This window comes from Pteropus medius, unplaced genomic scaffold (assembly GCF_902729225.1).
Source record: "Pteropus medius unplaced genomic scaffold, Ma_sr-lr_union100, whole genome shotgun sequence".
Taxonomy (NCBI): Eukaryota; Metazoa; Chordata; class Mammalia; order Chiroptera; family Pteropodidae; genus Pteropus; species Pteropus medius.
The window spans coordinates 403,707-429,702 of NW_024346771.1; the positions used below are offsets into that span (position 1 = coordinate 403,707).

At 35.0% G+C, this 25,996-nt stretch overlaps 1 protein-coding gene across 2 annotated transcripts in view; it reads right to left on the minus strand.

The window, feature by feature from the left end:
* The window catches only part of XRN1 (5'-3' exoribonuclease 1), a 117,195-nt gene that overhangs the window by 32,204 nt on the left and 58,995 nt on the right, over positions 1-25,996 (minus strand). For both annotated transcript variants that reach the window (XM_039876474.1, XM_039876475.1), the window contains exons 24-30: positions 24,082-24,197; positions 23,441-23,587; positions 19,196-19,285; positions 18,667-18,802; positions 8,098-8,154; positions 7,831-7,963; positions 5,261-5,330 (exon numbers count right to left, since the gene is read on the minus strand). In XM_039876474.1, the coding sequence (XP_039732408.1) occupies positions 5,261-5,330; positions 7,831-7,963; positions 8,098-8,154; positions 18,667-18,802; positions 19,196-19,285; positions 23,441-23,587; positions 24,082-24,197 (749 nt within the window). The remainder of the gene's footprint in view (positions 1-5,260; positions 5,331-7,830; positions 7,964-8,097; positions 8,155-18,666; positions 18,803-19,195; positions 19,286-23,440; positions 23,588-24,081; positions 24,198-25,996) is intronic.

Sequence of the window (25,996 nt, forward strand, 5' to 3'; positions counted from 1 at the left end):
TCAAACAACTCAGATCCTCTCCGCATGTCCCTGGTGCTTTTTGAGTTGCTGCCCTAGTGCTGGAGCTCAGAGTGACTGAGTGCATTAGGAAGTAAGTCTGTAAGTGGTCCTTTAAGAGAAATGCCTGAAACTCCAGTAGCCCTCCATCTCACTCAGACACAATCTCCACTGGGTTTCACTGCCAGAATTTGTAGGGAATTCCCTCCCTGGCCCTAGAATCCTGGGCTGGAGAGCCTGGTGTGGGGCTAGGACCCTTTGCTCCTCAGGTGAGACCCCTGCAGCCAAGCTATCTTTCCCGATCTTTAACTGCCACATGTGGGTATGAAACCAGACCGTTCTACATTTCTACCCCTCCAAAAGTCTCCACATGGCTTCTTCTGTATATCCTTAGTTATAGGTCTTCTGTTCAGCTAGACTTCAGGTGATTATCAATGATGGTTGTTCTGCACTTTAGTTGTAATTTTGAGGTGGTTGTGGGAGAAGACGAGCACAACATTTATCTACTCTGCCAACTTGACCAGAATCTTGAGCCAATTTTTAGAAGAGAGAAAGAAAAACTGGAAAGAATTTCAATTAGTCTTTACAATACACTAGTGAAGTATATATCTTCATTATAGATGACGAAATTAATGGTCAGATTGCTTTTAACTAAGATACCCAAGGTAACACAAAGGTTAAGTAAGAGAGCCTACACTTCATAATATTCCTTGGTGCCTCTCATTTTATCACGATCCTTTTCCTTAAACTTTAAACTGTGTTTCTATTAATGTTACCCCAAAATAGACTTGAATAACTCTCACCCATTTAAATTAAAATCAAACAATTCAACTGCAAGAAAGCTAGAAAAACCACAAATATGTAGAAATTAAACAACATGCTACTGAAAAACTATTGGGTCAAAGAAGGAATAAAAGAAGATATCAAAAGATACATAGTGGCAAATGAAAATGACAATAGGACATACCAAAAATTTTGGGATGCAGCAAAAACAGTAAAAAGAGGGAAATTTATAGCATTACAGCTATTTATAGCACTACCTCAAGAAACAAGAAAAATCTCAAGTAAACAGTCTAATATCACACTTAAAGAACTAGAAATATAAGGACAAATAAAGACCAAAGTCAGTAGAGGGAGAAAATAAAAATTAGAGCATAAATAAATAAAATATAGAACAAAAAGACAGTAGAAAAAACTTAATGAAACAAAAAGCTGGTTCTTTGAAAAGATTCATAAAATTCACAAACCTCTGACTAGACCTAACTAAGAGAAAAAAACTAAAATAAATAAAATCAGAAATGAAACAGGAGAAATTACAATGGACATCAAAGAAATACAAAGGATTATACAAGAATACTATGAAAGGCTATCCACCACCAAATTTGATAACCTAGAACAAATGGACAAGTTCTTAGAAATATATAATCTTCCTAGGCTGACTCATGAACACTGGAAAATCTAAATAAACTGTTCAACAATAAGTCATCAAAAACCTCCCTAAAAGTACAAGTCCAAGACCAGATGGCTTCACTAGAGATTTCTACCAAATATTCAAAGATGATTTAATGCCTAACCTTATCAAACTCTTTCAAAAAATTGAAGAAGAGACAATATTTCCTAATTCATTTTACAAGGGCAACAATACCCTGATACCAAAACCTGGCAAAGAAACACACATACAAAATTACAGACCAGTATCTCTGATGAATATAGATGCAAAAATCCTAAACAAAATACTAGCAAGTTGAATACAATACATTAAAAGGATAGATAATACATAATGAACGAGGAGAGTTCATTCCAAGGATGGTTCAACATACACAAAATAAAAATCTTATGATCATTTCAGTAGATGCAGAAAAAGCATGTGACAAAATCCAGCATCCATTTATGATAAAAACTCTCAATAGAATAGGTATAGAAAGTACCTCAACGTAATAAAGGTCATATATGACAAACCCTCAGCTAATATCATACTCCATAGTGAAAAACTGAAAGTTTTTACTCTAAGATCAGGAACAAGACAAGCAGGCCCTTTCGCACTGTTATTCAACATAGTACTGGAAGTCCTAGCCAGAGCAATCAGGCAAGAGAAAGAAATAAAAGGCACCAGAACTGGGAATGAATAAGTAAAACCGTCACTATTTGCAGATGAAATGATTCTACATTGAGAAAACCCCAAAGATCCTACCAAAAGACCATTAGAAATGATATACAAATACAATAAAGTTGCAAATTATAAAATCAACATACAAAAATCTGTTGCATTCCTATATATTAACAATGAAATAGAAAAAGTAATGAAAAAAATTCAGTTATAATTGCAACAAAAAGATAAAATACCTAGGAATAAACTTACCAAAGGAAGTGAAGGACCTATACACTGAAAACTACAAGACATGGTTGAAAGAAATTGAAGTAGACTCAAAGAAATGGAAAGGTATTCCATGTTCACAGATTGGAAGAATTAATATTGTTAAAATGCTCACAGATTAGAAGAATTAATATTGTTAAAACAGAACAAAACTCCTCATTTTTTTTGGAATTTTTAAAAAATTAATTTCAAGTATACAATACATTAGTTAGGCATCTATATAGTTCATCAAAATGATCCCCCCAATTGCTCCCTCCCTCTCCTGGCCCTCCACCTAATCAATATATTAATGCTAAGTGTATTCCCTATACCGTGCTCCCCATCCCCATGATCATCTATCAGCTACTAATTTGTACTTCTTTAACCCTTCACCCCATTCTCCCATTCCCTAACCCCACCTTGTCTGTCACCAAATTGTCCACTATATTTGTGAGTCTGTTTTTAATCCTTAGATTCTGCATATAAGTGAAATCATATAGTAAAATCTCTCAATTTTAATGGAATCACAAAAGACCCCAAAAAGCCAAAGCAATCACGAGAAAAAAGAACAAAGCTGGAGGTATCACATTCCCTGACTTCAAACTATATTACAAAGAAACAATAATCAAAACAGTATGGTATTGGCAGAAAAAAAGACACATAGGCCAAGGGAACAGAATTGAGAGCCCACAAATAAACTCACACATATATGTGCAACAAAGAAGCCAAAAACATACAATGGAGAAAGAAAAGCCTCTTCAATAAATAGTGCTGGGAAAATTGGAAAGCCACATGCAAAAAAATGAAACTAGACTGCTATCTGACACTGTATATAAAAATTCACTCAAAATGAATTATAGACTTGATTATAAGACCTGAAACAATAAAACACATAGAAGAAAATATAGGCACTAAACTTATGGATCTTGATCTCAGAGGGGTTTTTGTGAACTTGACCCCAAAGGCAAGGGAAGTAAAAGCAAAAATTAATGAATGGGATTACATAAAACTAAAAAGTTTCTGCATAGCAAAAGAAATCATCAACAAAACAGAAAGGCAATCAACCGAATGGGAGAAGATATCTGGAAACAATGCCTCTGATAAGAAGTTAATATCAAAAAATATAAAGAATTCACACAACTCAACAGCAAAAAACAAACAGTCCCATTAAAAAATGGGCAGAGACTCTGAATAGTCACTTTTTCAAGGAAGACAAACAGATGATCAGCAGACATATGAAAAGATGTTTAATATCTTTTATTATTTGGGAACTTAAATCAAAACACAATGAGATACCACCTCACACCTGTTAGAATGGCTGTATTATCAATAAGACATAACACCTGTTGGAGAGGATGCAGAGAAAAGGGAAATCTGGTACACTGTTGGTTGGAAACAGTAAATAGGTTCCTCAAAAAATTAAGAATAGAGCTATCATATGTCCCAGTGATTCCTCTTCTGGATATATACCAAAAAAAATTGAAAACGGTTATTTGTGACGATATATGTACCCCTATGTTCATTGCAGTATTATTCAAAATAGTCACTATGTGGAAACAACCTAAGTGTCCTCTGACTAGTAATCAGATAAGATGATGTGGTACATATATACAACAGAATACTACTCAGCCATATGAAAAAAATGTAATATTGCCATTTGCAACAACACAAGTGGATCCTGAGAGTATCGTGCTAAGTAAAACTATTTAGACACAAAAGCAAAAGAACAAGAATATGATCTCAAGTATATGTGGGATATAAAACAAACAGTAACAAAAGAACAAACAAAACAAACTCATAGATACAGACAACAGAATGGTGGTTATCAGACGGAAGGGGAGTTGGAGGGAGGATGAAGAGAATAAAGGGGGTCAAATACATGGTTACGGAAGGAGACTAGATGTAGGGTGATGAGCACACAATTGAGTATACAGATGTTGCACTGTAAAGTACACCTGAAACTTATACAATGTTATAAATCAATGTTACACCAACAAATTTAATAAAAATAAAATAAAAAATACATTTAAAAAATAAAATTAGAAAAGAGAAAAAAAGAACACACAATCCGATCCTCTTCCTCTAAACCTCCTAACCTCAAATTACCTTTTCTCCCTTCATAGTCAAACTTCTTAAGGGTCAGCTCAATTTCTTGCCTCCATTATTACACCAACCATTCATACCTCAAACTACCACAATTTAGCATGAGGACCCACAACTCCACTAAAATAAATGATGAAGACTTAACATGTCGCTAAATTCAAAGAACGTTTTTATTCCTCAAGTTATTTAACCATTAAAAATGCAGATCTGATCATGCCACTTCTCTGATTTCGATGGTTTCACATTGTTTTAGGGATGAAGACCAAGATACCAAGATCCTTAACATGTCCTGAAAGTTGGCTTACAAACTTCCTGCACACTGTGGCCCTTGCTCTTCCCTCTCACTCTAATCTTACACAGTTACTGAAGTTTAGAAATATTTGCATTCTTTTAGTTTTTTGAATGAGTAAAAACGTTCTTTGTTGCATGTGCTATTTCTTCTTCCTGACTACCCATCATTCTTCCTCTATCTTTTCCCAGTTAACTATTATTCATTCTTCAAGTCTCATCTTAAATATCACTTCCTCAAGAAAGCCTTTCTAATTATAGAAACATGAACTTCTCCTTCCCAACACTTGTCACAGTTTAATTAAATAATTAATAATGTAATCAGTTAATTATCTCCCACACGAAAGGGCCCACGAAGGTAGAAAACATGTCTGTCTTCTTCACTGTTATATCCCTAGTAGCAAGTACAATCTCTGGCACATAACAGGAACTCAAATAGTAGACAATAAACAAGTAATGAAAAGTCACTGGCCACATGGACATATTCACAAAGTATAATTATTATCTGGAAATGCAAACCTTATTGTTAAGCCTCCAGGAAATTCTTCATCAAATAATACTTCAAATAGTACATCAGCTTCTCTATTAGCTGTTAAAAAAAAAAGATTTTAAAAATTGTACGATGAAAAATCAACATTTGAGTTTTTGGAATGTAAGAAGCATTACAACTATCAAAAAATGGTGTGGAGAAATACAGACAGTAAATGAAAAGTAAATAAGCTCACTGATTACCTTACTGGTATTAATTTAAAGTAAAATAATATTTTAAGTCAGATGCTGTGGGGGATTAATTATACTTTTCTCTCTGATTTTGTATGTATTTGAAATTATTCATAACGAGAGTTAATAAAAGATAACTTTAGAGTTTGCAGTTTAGAAGTCTTCCAATAAGACAGATAAAAGACAATGAAGATTTGAAAACATAGCTGCAATGAGGGGAATAGAATAGAAAAAATGGATATACTATTAGATAGAATTGGCAGGAGTTTGTGACCTAAGTAGATTAAAAAGGATAGAGATGCCAAAGATGATTTCAAGGTTCTGGCTGAGATTACTTGGTAGATTATTGATGTCATAACTGAGACATGAGACTCATGAGAAAAACAGTGGTGCAATAAATTTGGATAAGAGCAGAGAAGAATAAATTTGGCAGAGAGCATGATGAGATATATCTGACAAGATTAAATTTACCCACAAGGCCAAGGTAAAATAAATAATTAGCTATAATGTTTTGAATTCTAAGCTCAAACTAATAGAGTCTATCTATACAACTTCAGAATTGTCTCTCTCCTTCTCTCTCCCCTCCCCCCAACTGCCACCTTTCCATTATATTGATTCTGTTTCTCAGGAGAACCCTGACTAATACAATTTCTGAAATATGCCAGCTCCTGTTTGAGATGTCTCCCCATCCCCAGTCCCTTATTGCTCAGTTGAACCCAGGCATGCAGAATTCACCCATTCTCCACCATCCCACTGTACCTTTCAACCTGACACTTAAAATCTAAACCCAAGAAAGTAAGGTTCAATGAGAGACATGACTTTCTCTTCTGAAGGATTAATAAGGCCCACCTTCTAGGTTCCCACTTCCTGTTTATGGATGGGTCCACTTCCTCAAAAGATTATTGATATTTGGTCACCCCTTTAGTGGAGATGACTATGAACATGAGGTCTTAGTTGAAGGCAGTAATGACAAATATTCCTCTTTCTATTTGCAGCTTTAAAAACATGAAAAAATTCTACGCGGTCACTATTACTGATAGGAGTTGTCAGAAGAAAGGAAATTTCTGTTATCAGAGTCCTAAGGCCTTATTAGGACAACGTAACTAGAGTACAACCCAAAGCTCAATATCTGAACAGATGATGCAGGGGTTGAACATATAGCAGCAGGAGGGTTGCTTCATCACATCCATCTAACTCATACCACACCTAGCCCGGACCCTCCTTTCTCCATTTCCAGCAACCAGAAATATATCCAATAAAAAAAAAAAAAAAAAAAATCAGAGAAGAAAATTCTTTTAGAGTCAAGTAAGCAGGGACAACCGCAAGAGGTTGTGCAAATGGAAAATGTAGAGAAACACTGCTCAAAGTTAGGTAAGAATCAAGAGTTTAAGTCCCAGCTCTGCAGGTGAATCACTTCAACTCTCAGATGAGGAAATAACACCTATTTCTCAGATGGTTGTGAGGGTTAAATGAAAAATATTAAAGTGCCTGGCTCATTGCTGGCACTAAACACGCAGTTCTCTTAGGCTCATGGCTTGCCTGCTCTTCCTTCTTTCTAGACAGTGAGATCAAGGTTGAGTGCCTGGGACATGGTGGGACAGTGCTACCAGCACCCTGATCCTTGGGCACCTGATTTAAGGCTTTATGCTGAGTTGACATTTTTTGGAATCTATGTCACAAAGCTGCTCACTCCAGGTACCCCTCTGAGGCATATTTAGATCCTTAGCTGTTTTTCTCTCCATGCTCTCATTTTTTTTTTTTTTAAGACGACTTAAAATTTACCATCTTAATCATTTTTAAGTGTATAGTACAGTACTCTTAACTATATGCATATTGTTGTGCAACAGATGAATAGGTCTGTTTTATATACATAATCTAGCTGTATTCATAAAATTCAAATTTATATGCACATTTAATTCAAATCTGTTAACTGTAAATAAGCTCATACTTTATGTTTGTTTATTTTTCCACAGAAAGCAAGAGATTACATTGACAATTAGGGTAAAGCTCTGAGCAAGGTTAGATGAAAGCCTAACTAAGAAGAAGTGATGAAACTTTTCCCTCAGTTTCATTAAAATGTATGTACACCTGCCAAGGTCCTGTATAATATTAATGTGTTATATATAAACTACTAAATCCTTAGCAGCCCTGATTCAACTTCCTCTTTTTAAAATCATGTTCTAGATGATTATACAAGACAGAAAAGGAGAATTTTCTCTAGAAACTGAAAAAAAAAAATAAGTAAAACATAAAAGGATTGTTTTTTTTTCTGACTTATACTTATTCTCTACTTAGATATGACACAGAAATCTGTGTTCTACTTTACAGTATTGATGTAGTTGAAGACATGTCAAGTACTGAGATATTACCCCCTTTAATTCCTATGATGGTGCCCCGAAGGCCAACTGGAACTGAAAAGTTCTCTCTCACGTTTACAACACGATCAAATAGACGAAATTCTGCATCCCGATCAGGAATGACTCCATGCTGCTGTTCTAAAGGCTAAAGAAAAAAAACTTTAATTATTATTATTAACTCTAATTTTTAAAAGTTTTTAAGTAATATATTGAAAACAATTTGTTTCTTCTATATTTTCAAAGTAAAAACAAGTCTGAATTCCTTAAGAGGAAACTTACTCTGTACAGCAAATGGGGCTTCACTGTCACTCGCACCTTCTTATTATTCTTTCTTTGCTGAGAAAAGAAAAATTTTAAAAATATTTTTAAAATATGAAGTTATAAATTTATTCAGTACTCGTACATGTCTGAATTTTAAAAAGGCAAATCAAATGAGTAATTTTAAGAATATCTGAAGTTCTTCAGAGGGAGCAAGGAGGAATAATAAATAATTAAAGTATTTTAAAGTAAAAATTTTTAGGTATAAGACATAGAAAAATGTAAAATTGTACGTATACAGCCTGATGAATTTTTATAGTATGAATATATCTATGTATAATCAAGTTCAAGAGAGACAGAATATTATTAAGCACAACATAAGAACCCCTGTATGGTGATGTCAGAAGCATGGTGGCCTGAAAGATGTCCCCAGATTTCTCCCCTTGAAATAAGAATAAGCTGAATATCTAAAACTCAACAAATAACATCTAACCTACACACAAGCACGTCGGAGAGAGTGATCTGAGCATAACAGCTTCTAGGACTCAGAACTGCCTAAGTCTGGGGGATAGATTGAGAGGACCAAAGAAGTGGCCTCTCACAACTGGAACTCACTGCAAGAGGAGGGGGAGAAGAAATTGCAGCAGGATCCCAAATAACCCTGCCTGAGGAACCTGTGAGATCCACACAGCGGAGCCCAGGGATCAGAGTAGAAAGTGAACTGGGAACTAACTACAAAGGGGCAACTGCAATCAGGCAAGAGAAATAAATAAAATACATCCAAATAGGAAACGAAGAAGTCAAACTGTCACTATTTGCGGATGACATGATTCTCTATATAGAAAATTCTAAAAACTCCACAAGAACACTACTAGAAATAATAAGTAAATACAGTACAGTTTATGGGTATGATATCAACATTCAAAAATCCATAGTGTTCCTATATTCTAATAATGAAGTGTCAGAAAAAGAATTGGTAGGGGGTAAGAGAGGAGGGGAGAGGTAGATGGGGTAAAGGGGTCAAATATAGGAGGGTAGGAGGAGGGTGAAGTGAGTAAAGGGGATCGAATATATGATAGCTGAAGGAAACTGGACTTTGGGTGATAAACACACAATAGAATATACAGATGCCAAATTATAATGTACACCTGAAAATTATATAATTGTATTAACCAATGTTATCTCAATAAACTTAATAAAAAAAAAAAGAATTGGAAAAAATAATTCCTTTTGCTATTGCAACAAAAAGAATAAAAACCTAGGAATAAATCTAACAAAACATGTGAAGGAACTATATAATGAAAACTGTAAGATCCTATTAAAAGCAATTGAAGATACAAAGAAATGGAAAGATATTCCATGTTCTCGGGTTAGAAGAATCAACGCTGTTAAAATGACTATATTGCCTAAAGTATTATACAGATCTAATGCAATCGCCATCAAAATCCCATCTGCTTTTTTTTTATTTTTAAAGAAATAGGACAAAAAATCATCAGATTTGTATGGAAGCACAAAAGACCCCAAATTTTCAAAGCCATCCTGAGAAAAAAGAACAAGTCTGGAGGTATCACTCTGCCTGACTTCAAATTATACTACAAAGTGACAATAATCAAAATGGCATGGTATTGGCAGAAAACCAGACACACAGACCAGTGGAACAGAATTGAGGTTACAGTAGTAAATTCATATTTATATGGGCAAATAATTTTCGACCGAAAAGCAAAAAACATACAGTGGAGAAAGGAAAGCCTTTTCAATAAATGGTGCTGAGAAAACTGGAAAGCCACTTGCAAAAGAATGATACTAGACTGTTGTCGATCACCACACACCAAAATTAACTTGAAATGAATTAAGGATGTGAATATAAGACCTGACACAATAAAATGCATAGAAGAAAACATAGGAACTAAACTCAAGGACCTTAGACTTAAAGAGGATTTTATGAATTTGATCTCAAAAGCAAGGGAAGTAAAAGCAAAAATAAATGAATGGGACTACATCAAACTAAAAAGCTTCTGCTCAGCAAAAGAAATCATCAACAAGGCAAAGAGATAACCACCCAAATGGAAAAATATATTTGCAAGCAACGCCTCTGATAAGGGCCTAATAACCAAAATACAAAGAACTCATACGACTCAATAACAACAACAAAAAACAAATGATCCAATCAAAAAATGGGCAGAGGACCTGAACAGACACTTCTACCTAGAGGACATACAAATGGCCAACAAATATATGAAAAGATGCTCAACATCACTAGCTATTAGGAAAATTCAAATTGAAACCACCAGGAGACACCTGTTAGAATAGCTATAATCAACAAGACAAGTAATAAGATATGTTGGAGAGGATGCAGAGAAAAAGGAAACCTCATACAGTGCTGATGGAACTGCAAATTGGTACAGCCACTAAGAAAAACTGTATGGAGGTTCCTCAAAAAACTAAGAACTGATTTACCATATGATCTAGCAATCCCTCTACTGGGTATTCACCCCAAAGACTTGAAAACCCATATCTGAAAAGATATTTGCACACCTATGTTCATAGCAGCATTATTCACAGTGGCCAGGACATGGAAGCAACCAAACTGTCCTACGATAGATGATCGGATAAAGAAGCTGTGGTACTTATATACAATAGAATATTACCAAGCCATAAGAAGAGATGAAATACTGCCATTTGCAACAACATAGATGGACCTTGAGATAATCATGCTAAGTGAAATAAGCCAGACAGAAAAAGTTGAAAATCACATGATATCACTTATATGTGGACTATAAATCTAAAAGCAACAAACATGATAAACAAACAGAGACTTATGGACATGGACTATAGACTAGTGGTTACCAGAGGGTTGCGGGGGAGGTAGATGGGATAAAAGGGGTCAAATATGTGGTGACATAAAGAAATCTAACTATGGGTGGTGAGCATACAGTGCAATATATATATATGCCTTATTGTTGAATTGTGCACTTGAAACTTTGGATTTTGTTAACCAATGCCACCTAAATAAATAAATAAATACATAAATACATAAATAAGGACACACACACACACACACACACACACACACACATAAACTGCTGTATTCCCTTCCCAGTTACTACGCTTCCCAAAAGTAACCTTACTTCTAACACAAAAGATTATAGTTGTTTGTTTTGAACTTTATGTAAATGCTATTCTATTCAAACACTTTTTTTCACTCTAAAAAAATTGTACACAATGGTCAATAAAAACATTTTTTTTTTTTGATAAAAAAGGTTTAAGTATGACAATACTGTGGGTTTTGTGGCTACTTTAAAAATTCTAAATGCAAGGTCCTTGCTTTTAGAATCTATTGTGAAACTAGCTTTGATGTTTGAATCTTTGATCATCTAAAAAATGCTAGAAGAAGAGTTTTGTCCTATCTTCACCACTTGTTAGGTCTGTGAACTCATACTTAACTTGAGCATCAGCTTCCTTCCATTTAAGATGGAAATAATATTACCTGTTCTACCCAATAAAAATGTGAGAATAATTTATATCCATTGTAATCTATAACTATCATTGACATTAAATTTTTTAAAACCTGAATTCTTATCCAATATGAAAAATGTAAGCATTTACTTATATGGCAGCCACCTACCTTTATGGAAATAAGTACAAAAGGACACAAAACTGCCTCAGACTACAGAAAACACACACTATAGAGTTCATGTATTTATAGCCTATAAAATGCTTAAGCCTTTAAACAAGGTCTATTTTCTTTTATTATAGAAACATTTCATTAATTCTTTTGACAAATATTTACTGAATTCCATTTATGTGCCATGCATTATTGATTTTGCTGCTGGGGATAAAACAGCAACCTGTTCTTTTATTCTAGTGCAGGGAAATATATAAAGAAAACATATAGCATATCTGAAGGTAAAAAGCATAGTGAAAAATAAAGCAGGTAAAGGAGGAGACCAGCAGTGTGGGGAGAGATTGCAATTTTAAATAAGGTGAAAGGTGAACAAAGTATTTATGTTCCCAGATGAGAAGGACTAATAAGAGTTTAATTGGCACTCACTGGTAATAACAAAAAGGAGAAAGAATAAAAAAAATTTAAAGTATTCTAAAAGCAGGACTGAAACTTCCAGTCAAGATGGCAGAGTAGAAAAATGATGTGCTTGCCTCATCCCAGGACCACATCGAAATTACAACTAAATTATAGAGGAGCCACCTTTGAGAACTAGCTGAACAGAACTCCTATAACTAAGGATATAAAGAAGAAGCCATGTTGAGACTGGTAAGAGAGAAAGAGATGCAAAATGGGCTGGGCTGTTAAAAATCAGGAGGGATACCTTGGTTGCAGAGTTCCCTCCTTAGGAGCAAGGGGTCCCAACCCCACACTAGGCTTCCCAGTCTGGATGACCAGTACCAGAAAGAGGAGAACCCACAATATCTGGCTGTAAAAATCCATAGGGATTCTGTCTGAGTGAGATGGGAGGGCTGCTAGAGTCCTAGGCATTCCTCTTAAAGGTCCCAAGCACAGACTTAGTTGCTGATGGACTCACTCTCAGACTCACCTGCTCTGAGTTCCAGGGCGGAGGCGGCAGCTCAAAAAGTGCCAGAAACATAAGGGGAAGTACTGAATTATCTGGCTTGAGAGTGAGGGCTAGAGGGGTAGCTCTCTCCTGGACCAAACTGCTGGCAGGCACCATTGTTCCTTTGCTGAGCTTCCCTGCCCCAGCCTGCAGGCACAGGTGGGAGCCAAATCTCAGTTTCTATCAAACTCATTTCACCCTGGTGATTCCCTGAGAACCTGCCCTATTTAACCTGAGCACCAGCCCAAACCTCTTTCAGAGGCTATTCCTGACAGGTTGCCAGACTCAGCTCACACTGCAGATTTTCCTAAAATCTCCCAAAGTTCCACAAACATCACACACGTGGAAGCTGGCCTCAGCATGCCCTCTACCTCTTGCTTAGTGGCCCACAGCACTTATGGCAGTGGGCCTTGATTTGTAACAAAGCCTTTCCCAGGTGCCTCTAAGTCCAGCACAGGCAACTACCAACCATAGATCACTTCATATCTTCTACCCTGTGGCCCCAAGCTAGGCACAGGCAGCAGCTGACCTAGGCCTGCACCAAAGTCCCTCCCAAGAGGCCCAGAACCAACACACTTAGTTGTCTGCTCCAGAACACACCAGAGCACCACCCAATTAACTCCACAAATGACACGCCCAAAGGTTGGATTTGGGATGTACCAGAGCCAGGCTACAGTGAATCCTATTCCTTGGGATCAGCCCCCACACTACAGCTTATCTGCTGTAGTCACAGCCAATTCTCACAGCCAGTCAACCTAAAGATCAATCCCATCCACTGATGTGCCAACAGCAATCAAGGCTCAACTACAACAGGAGGCAGACACAACCCACACAAGGGACACCCAGTTCAGGTGATCAGAAAGTCTATACCACTGAGCCTCATAAGACACCAGCTACATAAGGATGCCCTGTCAAGACTGGGAGATGTAGCAGATCTATCAAATATACAGAAACACACACAGCGAGGCAGCCAAAATGAGGAAACAAAGAACATGTCCCAGATGAAAGAACAGGACGAAACTTCAAAAAAGAAAAAAAAACCTAAATGAAATGGAAGCAAGCAATCTACCAAAGAGAGAGTTCAAAACACTGATTATAAGGCTGTTCAATGAACTTAGGGTAAGAATAGATGAAATCAGTAAGAACTTACCCCCCAAAAAAACTATAACAAAGAATCAGTCAGAAATGAAGACAACAATAACTGAATTGAGAAATACATCAGAGGGGAGCGAAGCAGATTAGATGAAGCAGAGAATCAAATCAGCCATTTGGAAGACAAGGCAGCAGAAAACACCCAATCAGAATAGAGAGAAAACAGAATTGAAAAAAGAAAAAGAAAAAAAGAAGATAGTTAAGAGACCTATGGAACAATTTCAAGCATAGCAATATTCACATCATAGGGGTACCAAAAGGAGAAGAAAGAGAGAGAAAGGAATTGAAAAACTATTTGAAGAAATAATGACTGAAAACTTCTCTAATCTGGTGAAAGAAACAGAAATATAAGTCCAGGAAAAGCAGAGAGACCCAAACAAGGTAAACCCAAAGAATCCACACCAAAACACATCATAATTCAAATGTCGAAGGTTATAAAGACAAACAGAGAATTTTAAAAGCAGCAAGAGAAAAGGAGTTAAGTACCCGCAAGGGAGCTCCCATAAGACTGTCAGCTGTTTTCTCAAGAGCTACTTTACAGGCCAGAAGGGATTGGCATGAAATATTTATAGTGATAAAAAGTAAAGATCTGTGACCAAGATTACTCTATTCAGCAAGGCTATCATTTAGAATTGAAGGACAGATAAAGAGCTTCCCAGACAAGTAGAACTAAAGGAATTCATCACCACCGAACCAGTATTACAAGAAATCTTAAAGGGATTCTTTATGAAGAAGGAAAAAGATAAAAAATATGAATAATAAAATAGCAATAACTACTATCAAAAATTACTTTAAATATAAATGGATTAAATGCTCCAAGGAACACATAGGCTGAATGGAGAAGAAAACAAGAATGCTATATGCTGCCTACAAGAGATTAACTTAGATTGAAAGACATATACAGACTAAAAGTAAAGAGATGGAAAACGATATTTCATGCAAATGGAAATTAAAAAAAAGCTGGGCATAACAAGAGACAAAGGACATTTCATATATAATAGCCAAGATATGGAAGCAACCTAACTGTCCTTCTAAAAATGATTGGATAAAGAAGAGATGGTACATACATACGATGGAATATTACTTGACCATAAAAAAGAATGAAATCTCGCCATCTGAGACAACATGGATGGACCTAGAAGGTATTATGCTAAGTGAAATAAGGCAGACAGAGAAAGACAAATACCATATGATTTCACTTATACATGGAATCTAAAAAATAAAATAAACTATCAAAACAGAAACAAACTCATACAGAGAACAAACTGATAGTTGCCAGATTGGAGGGATGTTGAGGGTGGGGAAGGGATAAAGGAGTACAAATTGGCAATTACAAAATAGTCATGGGGTTATTAAGTGCAACATAGGGAATATAGCCAATAGTTTTGTAATAAATAGGTATGGTGCTGGGTGGGGTACTAGACTTTTAGGGGGGATCGCTTTATAAGTTATATAAATGTCCAATCGCTGTACTGTATACCTGAAATTAATATAATATTGAATGTCAACCTCAAATGAAAAACAATTTAAAAAATTTTTAAAAAGCAGACTCATGAATTGTGCTTGGAGAATTGCATATTTAAAAAAGTACAGATATGCTCTACTATATCCCTAGGCATTATTACATATAGCATTGATTAGAGAACATGGCAATTAAGCTGATTCATTAGGTAAATTAATACACTGGGGAATTTTCACAATAGGCTCCAACCCACTAAATGAGAAGTTCTGGGGCCTGGCTACTCAAAATGTGACCATCTGCAAGCTTGTTAGAAATGCAGAATCCCAAGACTAATCCTAGAGCTAATGAATCACAACCTATATTTTAACATGATTCCCCAGTGATCTGTTTGCACATTAGAGTAATGTGTGTTTTTTTAAAAAGCTCTTCCAGTAATTTTAATAATTAGTTGAGTTTGAGAATCACTTTCCAGTAAGAAAACTATTAATAATTTTAATGATGACCCTGCATTATAAAGAAAAGTTTAAATTATGTTCAGAATGCTATGTTTGTTTTTCTCCCTTTCTTTATTACTTTAATAACACTGTTACACTAAAAGGAAAAAAATTACTCATAACTGTACCTCCTAGACACATTAAAAGGTTTTTAAAAAATTCTCTTTATATGCAAATACATTTAAAAAATGTTGTAATCAAAATATTAGACTACAACTTTGTACCTGTATCTTTTGTTTGCAGAGTAAGAGGAAAATGTGTAAAACATTTTAGAAAGCTCTGCATCCAAATAGGTTAAAATAAAAGTTGGGGGCTTAAAGTTATAAACTTTTGTTAAGTAGAAAACTCATTTCAAAAACAATGCTGAACAAATAGATTTTACTCTACAATGAAAGACAATGAAAAAGAAATGCAGGCTTTCTATGCTCAACTGAATATCAATGACCTTTCAAAAGATGAAACTCCTGGCTCTGAGCCTTATATTTTTTCATAAAGAGATAGGGTCATCTAGTGATGATTTCCCAGAATGTATTCACAGCTCATGAATATGTGATAAGAGAATTCCAATAATAGTAATAGCCAAGCATCATTAGGTATTAATCACAGTTAGGCATTATTAGGAAGAGTTTACTCAATTAATCCTTCTGATGACCCTATGAAGTAGGTACTATTTTATTCTCATTTACCAATGAAAAAACAAAATCATAGAAAAGTTAATCATTTTGCCTAAGATTACTGAAAGTTATCACCAAAGTATTAAAAGATAGATGGGAGAAGATGGTTTCAGAGCCCAGTTCTTAACTTACTCTGCTATTAGAGCACTGTTAGCAAAGCAACATCGTTTTATAAAAAGGCAAATGTGTGGAAAATAAAAAGTTAGAAAAAGGAATATAATCAATCTATTTTCTATTACATCAAGGTAGAGAATCAAAATAGATAAAATAGTTAAGCCTACACAGAAAGTTACTGCTCTTAAAAATCAAGATGTGAAAAATAGGAAGATTAAATGGGATTTCAAAAATATTTAGTAACTGAGTTTGTAAGTGGAAAGTACATTTTAGAAGTAATTTTGTGAAGTTAATAAAATTTTTATGTTCTATAAAAAGGTAAACTGTGTCTCTAAAGAACTTAGAATAGGAAGAAAAAGGGATTAACCTTATCTCTCAATCAAAAACTTTCTATTTTGATTAAAATCACAAAATATTAATTACTAAAATTAGAAACACTACAAGGAATGATGTCAGAAGTATGGCAGCCTGAGTGGTCTTCTTGGTCCCTCCCCTTGAAGTTACAAGTTGAACAGCAATAATTCGACAACGGATTCCCTGCTCAACACATACACCCAACTGAGAGATCTGAGCATTGAAACATCTGAAGGTGGGTGAATAGCAGTGAACGGAGAGGAGAGAAGGGAGAAGAGCAGAGACAGGGTGGAGCTTACTGTGGGTCTCGGGAGAAGGGAGGAATCAGGTTGCTGCGTGACCTCTCCCCTACCCTGAGGAGTAGAGAGATGTACACGAGTGTCCCTGCCTGAATGGTCAACACATACTGTGACTGAACACAGTGACCTGGGTAGAGGAGGAGCACAGAGGTATGGCAGCTATGGTCTGGTGACTGCCATTGCCAGGCAGAAAAACAGAGCCACAAAGCCTGGATGCCTCCCTTCACCTTCCCAGAGCTAAGAGTGGGCCCCAGAAGAAGCCATAGCAGTGAGTGTCACATTACAGAGCATACTATCTGCAGCTCTGAGAACTGGAGAGTGGAGAGGCAGCGGCAGATGCACGCTGCAGCTAATCCCAGTGATGGGTGGAGATACAGAGGAGAAGCAGCTGAGGAACAGCAGTTGCCATTACTGGGAGGAGAACAAAGCCACAAATGCACAAGCAGCCTTTCTCAGCTATGCTGTCCCCACCCATCACAGCTAATCCCAGTGGGGAGGCACCTGGGATACCTTGAGCAGTATAGCACTGTAAGCAGTGTCTGGTTGCAGGGGTCAGTGCTGGGATTTCACGAGCACTGGCTTGGAACTTCATTGCACACCACACTGCCCATGGGGTGTGGTGCCCTGAGACTGAGGTGACCTCATCACAGAGGAGATGCCTACTTCCCCAGGGAATACAGGTCATTTACCACTACCCCAAAGAGATCCGAGAAGCCAGAGCAGTACAAGAGAAAATAGAAAACTTGTGCTTCAGCACCATCTACTGGAAAACAAAAGAAAGATCTCTTCTTATCACACTAACTAGAGAAATGTCTACTCTACCCAGAGAAATAATCGATCAAATACCATGAATAACCAAGGTAATAAGGCAGCTCAGAACAAAAATGAAGAATCTCCAGAAAATAAACTTAAAGACATGGAAATATGTGATTTAAATGACGGAGACAGAGAATTCAGGATTGCAGTTCTAAAAAAACTCAATGAGCTACAAGAAAATCCAGATAGGCAGTTTAATGAACTCAGAAATAAAATCAACAAACAAAAGAGACTGAAACTTTAAAGAAAAATCAAACAGAATATCTGGAGCTGAAGAACTCGACAAAAGACATGAAGAATAAACTAGCAAGCTTTGGAAACAGAGCTTACCAGATGGAGGAAAGAATTAGTGATATGAAAGATGGAAATTTAGAAATGACATAAATGGAAGAAAAGACTTGAGAGTAGAAACACTACAGGCCATAAAATTTAAATGCTGTGGATTTTGTACACATTTATATTTACTCAGATAAACTTATTATTAACAACCATTGAAAATGAGTGCAATATTTTAAAAAATTATTATAGGATCATTTTACATAAATTAGAAATCATTGAGTATAAGTTTTAATTGTTTGGAACAAATAAGTTATTTGTAGAATAATACAGAGTTTAACTTAAATTTCATCAATAATCTTGGTAATTGAAAATTTGTACCTTGCATTTTTCAACTTCTTCCTCAATTTTCTCAACAATAGCTGCATCCAGAATTTGTAAATCACAAGAAGAACGAGACAAAGTACTGACAGGATGTCCCCTTAGCCAAGTAATAATTTCTTGAACTTTCTCAGCACTACATTAAAAACAATAATTTTTAAACAGTGATTAAAACTTTCTGAGGGCTTATATAAAAGGCCTGATATAAACTTTCTGAGGACTGTGAAGTATAAAAGACAGCAAATATATAATTAATAATCACTACACTTAATTGGGACTAATTCTAAATATAATATAAACATGGACATGTTAATTCTCAGTATTTTTTTTAAATCATAAAAATTAGTTTAAAAGTATTTTACTGATGTCATTGAAATAAAAAAATGTATTAATATTTTAAAGCAAAAACAAAACAATGCAAAACCTTCCCCCTAAAAATAATATAAATTCTTGATAAACCACTAAAGTACCTTTCACTGGAACCACTAAGTTGAACTATGAGGCAATAAATGCCACAAAATTTGCTTACCCATTCTCATTTTCTCCGGGCCAGATGTCATCTTCATAGAACACATCCTCTTGGCTATTTTTGGCTATATAACAAAATAGTTCTGGAGCTCTAGCCAAACAAACAAACAAACAAAAATATTTCTTTAAAAAATATATATGGCTAACTTCATATAAACTTCCTATCAAATAATTTTGGTCCTAGGGGGACATATAAAATATATTGAGAACTGATGATTATACAGAGTGTTAATAAGAGATAGACTAAAATATTTTAAAGTATTTATAGGCTCTCAAAAAACTCTCAGTAGCTGAAGGAGAAATGAATCAATTTATAAACTATAATAAATTTCAATTACTTATAAACTTTAATTACTGACTCTCTATCCCTCTTAGATCATGACAGGTGATAAATTGACAAAAATAATATCTACCAATTCATTTTCTAATTTTCACAATAAAGCTGGAGCACTCCATAATAGGGCAAATTAAAGTTTCTTCTGATATTCTTCAAAACTCCATTGCTTCCTTTAGGATAGGACTTTCAAATACACATAGCAGATTGAACACATTTGCTTGTTTTTATTCCCTTTCCAATACACAAAAAGAACAGTAAAGCAGAAAAAGAGCATAGACCTAGAAAGACAGATGAAAAGAACAGAAAATCTGATAGCATATATGGATTGCTAACAAAATTTAGAAACTGGATGGATAAGTGTTAACTGATTTGACAGACAGAAATAAGCTGCACCCTAAGCCACTAGTGTGGGAATTTAACAAGAAGCAAGTTGATTTGAACTGTGAAAGTCTGCGAAAGTTCAGGAATTTTGGACTCCAGGTACATTTTAACACTATAGTATAGGGTGAACTTTAATAGGTTTTTAGTTGAAAATTCTGTATAATAAGCAGTTAGACAGTAATGTGATTACTCATCTTCTACCCCAGCATAAGATGTATAGTTAAGATTTTTTGGAGATGCTAACAGGGATGCTTTAGCCTTGAGATACCAGGCACAGCTAGTTGGGTGGGTGGGTAGGATGTGAGGAAGAGGGATAGGTGCCATATTGAAAATAGGGGATTAATGAAAGTGTAACTACTGTACAATATGTCACCAGGAAACAGGCTAGGAAGCATAATATCTTTAGGAAGCAGGCTCTGAGACGGAGATAAGCATAAGGAAGTTTATTAGTGAGTTCTGTGGAAGGGAAGGCAAAAAGGAACTGAGCACAGGGAGAAATTGGGCTATTAATTTATTTTTAATGAACTCCTTGGCAAACCTCACAGAGATCTCAAACTAGGATGGCCCTTCAGACTTATCCTGAACTAGAGCAATCAGAATGGCTGGGCCTTTACACCTCCTTGTTAATCAAATATTGGACTGTAGCTGTTATGGGGAGGGGATGTAACTTTAGGTGAGGCAGTTCTGTTCTACCAGTCTATTTCTGAAGAGAGTTCACAGCTTAGTGATGTCAGACAGTAGTATTCCTGCTGTCAAGGGAACAGGTCCTTCCGTCCTGATGGGTGAACTTGGACGTGTATCCACTATGTAATGAGACTCCTTTTCCCTAGTTAATATCTAGAACACTGGAAGTCAGTTCTTTTCTCCACATCTGCCCTCTAAGGAAAAGGCTAAAGGATATCCCTTTGGGAAAACTAGCCAGCCTCAAAAGAAAGATATACATATAGGTAGTGATACTTGATGGTCCTCTGCAGAAATAACCAAGCCCCATCTGATAAACCCCAACAAGCAAATTAAATTTCTAATCAGCTTTTTAGTGCTTCACTCTTAAATATGACTGGACACCTAAGAACCACCAGAGAAGTAAAAAATATTTTTAACATGAAAAGAGAGAGCAAATCAAGCAGAAAAAAACAAAGCTGTTTGGAGAAAACAGAAAATACAGAGAATAGAAGAAGAAAGTCTAGAATTACTATGTTCAGAAAAATAAAAGAAGATATTTCACTCATTATAAGAATAAGATGCTAAAAAAAAAAGGGATGTCAGAGAATAAGGACACTTTAAAATTAAAATGATTAAATTAAATAGAAATTTCAAATGATGTAAGATAAAGTTGAAGAAATCTCCCATGGAGTAGAACAGCAGTATAACAATATAGAAAATGGGTGAGAAGAGATAAGAAAATTAAGAGGATTAATCCAGAAGGTCCAACATCTAACATCTGGAATCCAAGAAAGAAAGAACAGAAATAATGGTGAGCGGGAAATTATCAAAGAAATAATACAAGAAAGTTTCTTGAAATGGAAGGGCATCAGTTTTAAGTTAAAAGGGCTGAACAGCAAAAGGAAAGAAAACAGGTCCAAACCAAGGCACATATTATTAAATAGCACTAGTAAAAGGAAACTTTTTAAAAGATTTCAGTAAATGAAAGTAGATTATAGGCAAAGATTCAGAATCAGAATGACACAAGACTTCTTACCAGCAAATGAAACAAGAAGAGAATAGGGTAACACGTTCCAAATTGGCGGGAAAATAACTTCCAATCAAGGATTCTATACCCAGGCAAGCTATCAAGTATCAAGGAAGAATAAAGACACTTTCAGACATGCAAGCTTTCTCAGGAATCTACTAAAATAAGTGCTCCATCAAAATAGAGACATAAACCAGAAAATACAGGAATCCTATACAGGACAATGGCAAAGGGAATTCCTAAGATGATTGTAAAGGGAAACTCTATAACGAGAGCTGTACAACAGCTCTAGAGAGCAATTTGTTCACACTGGAAAGGGAAGATAGAAGGTTTCAGGAGGACACCTTCAAGAAGAAAATGGAACTGAGAGATGACCTGATTTGTCTGACCATATTAAGTTTTCCAGCTATGGCACAGAATTTACAGATGAATTAGTTATGTGAACAAATGAATACATAAGACTGGGAAAAGAAAAATGCATACAGGAAAGGAAATAAAATTATAATACCCTATAAGGTCCAGCAATGACCATTTACATTATCTTAATCAAGTAAACCTTAACTAGATATTTAATTTAAAATTGTGCTGAAATTATAATGAGAGGGAAGATATGTACATGTATATAGGGAGGTGAGGGAATAGGGAGTGAGGGTAGTAGAAGAGAGCTAAAGCTTCATCTTTCATGGGAGGAAATCAATGCATGTGTAAAGTTGAAAAATCAAGAAAAAGTAGTCTAAATATGACATTTTAAAGAAATATGAGTGAATAAAAAAAAAAATCTAAATTTCCAGATGGCAATATGGGAATGATTGTGCTCTCCTCCAAAAAACATATTGAAATCCCAATGTCTAGTACCTCAGAATGTGACTTTATTTGGAAATAGGGTTTTTATAGAGGTGATCAAATTAAAATGAGGTCACTGGGGGGCCCTACTCCAATATGACCAGTGTCCTTATAAAAAGGGGAAATTTGGACACAGAGACAGACACACAGAGAAAAGATGATATAAAGACACCCAGAGAGAACAGTATGTGAAGACGGAGAATTGGGGTGATGCATCTGCAAGTTAAAGAATAAACATAAGAGGCTATAAAAAGCTAGGAGAGAGATAGGAAACAGTTCCTACCCTAGCACCTTTAGAGGAAACATGGCCTTGCTAACATTTTGATTTTGGACTTCGGGTAGTCAGAACGTGAGACAATGAATTTCTGTTCTTTTAAGCCCCCCAGTTTGTAGTATTTTGTTATAACAGCCCTGGGAAACTAATACAGGAATCCTCAAATATGAGGTTAGAAATCTATGGAACAATGGAAAGAACATTTAATTATGAATCGGAAGTAAAAATTTTTTTCTATAAATCTCTGTCACTGAGTAACTCAGTTAACTTTAGTACTCAGTTTTCTTATTTTTATAATGAGGAGTTGAATTTGTGATTCCTTAGACCATTTCAGCAATAAAATTTAATTCTAGAATAGTAATCTTGTCTGGCTGGAATTTTAAGACTCATGAAAATCCACTGTGCCAATAGTTGTTCTGTTTATCCAAACCAATCCTCTTACTACTGACACAGACATGCAGAGTAGTGAATAATTTATGATAGGAAGTTTAGGAAAATTTTAATTAAAAAAAGGCTAATTCTCATCACCCTTTTTCATTTTAAATAAGTACAGTATTTTTCGACTCTTATGTAATTGCTATGACATAAAATTAAGTTTATGTGTAACACCTGACACATTTTACTAAAGGAAACATTTTTCTCTAAAACTGGTATCAGCAAGGCAAAATTAATATTACATTTCTGTTTCAAGATGGCAAATAGGATCTTATTAGACACTCACCTCTCTAAGTACTCTGCAAGAAGTTGTTCTGCTGCAGATGAATACATCCACTCATTTCCAACTTTCTTAGTATATCCAGGTACCTCCTCATTTTTTTTGTTGAACTTGAGATTCAAACCCACATTTGCTTTATGGTCTCCATGAGGGCTGAATTTAAACCACACACAATAGTTTTAAATTTTTGTTGGAAGAATAAAAAGGTTTGCTTTCAATTTTAGAACAACTTAGTTTTGATTGTTCTATATTTTAGTTATCATGGTTATTTCCAAACTAGCAGTAATTGAAAAACTAGAGGAATGGCTTTAAACCCAAGTTAACAAAGCATAACAGGGTTATACAGATTACATAATTAGGAGAATGAAATAAAATGCAGAGAAATATATTACTGAGATTCACACACACCTTGATACCTTTTTTCAAGGTTCGATTTGTTAGCTGCTTAAAATAAAAACTGTCTTTTCACCCATCTAAAACATGTGCCATTTAGAATGAAAAATCACCATCAAATAATTTATGCATCATTTTTAAGGAAAAGTCAGAGCAATTAATAAGAGGAAATAAATACTGAAATATTAACCATTTTATCCTTATCATTTAATTTTTTCTGCCACTTTAAGTAAATTTCTTTAATATAAACTTACTTTCTCCTAGATCCTCTTCCAATAAAAATACTTCCTGTAAACCTTGAAACAAGGTATCCACTCACTCCAAGGCGACTGGCCAACACATATCCTGGGTTGTACTTTATAGAATATTTCTTAAATATAAAAACAAAAAAGTCAATTATGGAAACACAATGTGTTAAATGTTATTTCTTTACCTTTAAAATCTGGAGATAACCAAGACATGACTAACCATTGGACTGTGGCAATATAAGAATTCTCAAAAGTGATCCATTTCCCTTTTTTTTGAAAGGATCTGTAGGCATAATTTTTCTGCTCCTCCCCTCCTTAAAGGACAGAATTCCCAAGGACGGATGAAAGGAGGAGGAACTATACAGTTTGTGAAACTGTCTCAAGAAGTAAACTCTGCTGTAAGTACTAAATGGTAAACGCTGCAGGCAAGAACTGTATTTTTAAAAAATTAATTTTTATATTCCAAGTAGGATTTACTCAAGTGAGACAAAAATGAAGCCTTGATAGTTATTACACTGAATTAAAACATGAATATGTCATCAAAATAGTTGCTACTGAGTAAAATTAAAAGTATCCTTCATACATGGATATAAGTAATATTTATTTCCCCCAATATTTACCATCACATGAAAGCAACAAGCACATATAGGCTCATAATTAATAATCAATGAAAAGTAACCTTAATTTGTAAACTTAATAGAAGAAACTATGAAGATTGTCAAATTTTTAAGTATCAGATTACATAATTTTTAACCAGGAAGCAAATTACTCACAAATCCAGTACCAACTAGGATAAGCTATCATATACTCATAACATAATATCTACATAATAATAACACATACTTATTTTATATGGATTTCATATACTATATTCATATGAATGAATATATAATATACTATTTATACATGACTGATATATTTTATATTCATGTTTTATATGAATATAGGAATATTTTATCACCAATTAAAACAAAATTTCCAGAGCTTGGTAAGGAATTAATTCAGCCACCATTATTTTTTTAATGATCATGTCTACAGTGACCCCTAAGTATCCCTAACTGGATAAAAATTTTTAGTTGCCTAGAATATAAAGTTATTATTAAAATATGTAATATGCTAGTAAAGACTACAAGACAGTTTTCCCACCAAGACAGTTTTCCCACCAAGAATAGTATCAGATTTAGAAATAACTACAAGACTACAAGACAGTTTTCCCACCAAGAATAGTATCAGATTTTGAAATAACAGTCAAATCAAGCATGCTTTCCAGAATAGATAGAAAATACTAAGGTAGTAGTTCTCAATCACAGGTAGTACCACTTTTCTAATAAGTATCTGAAAATGTGTAGGGGCACATTCAGATAAAATAGTGTCCATGGGCCAAAGATGCCAACTGTACTGCCATATATAGGACAGTCCTATTTGACACATAATTGTCCAGTCCAAAATACCAATAGTACTCCTTTTGAGAAATATTGCATTGTGGTAATAATTAATAATTAATTAAAAACACATTATATCCTAGAAAATATAAAATAAAAAGCTGAAAATACTATGGTAGAAAAAGAAGGCTTGGGTAGAAGTTAAAGAAGATATGTAAAGAGGAAATAAGTATCCTGGAGAAGGCATGCCTAGCAACACTAAACTAGAAGTGAGCAGGCTCTTTCGGATCTAGAAAAAGCCAGGAATGAAGGGAATTCAAGTTCTTCTACCTCCACTGACTTCCAGAACAGAGCTCCAACTTCTTTATATAATGGGCCACTTTCCTGGTGACTGTACTTTCTGAATTCTTTCTCCAAAAGAGACCTGATGGTAAGATTTTAGGACCTTCTCTGTCTTCCATAAAGCTTCCTCATGGGTATGCTGATGCCTAATGCCTTAAATTCTTTCCACAGGATATAAAGCTTTAGATTTTACCATT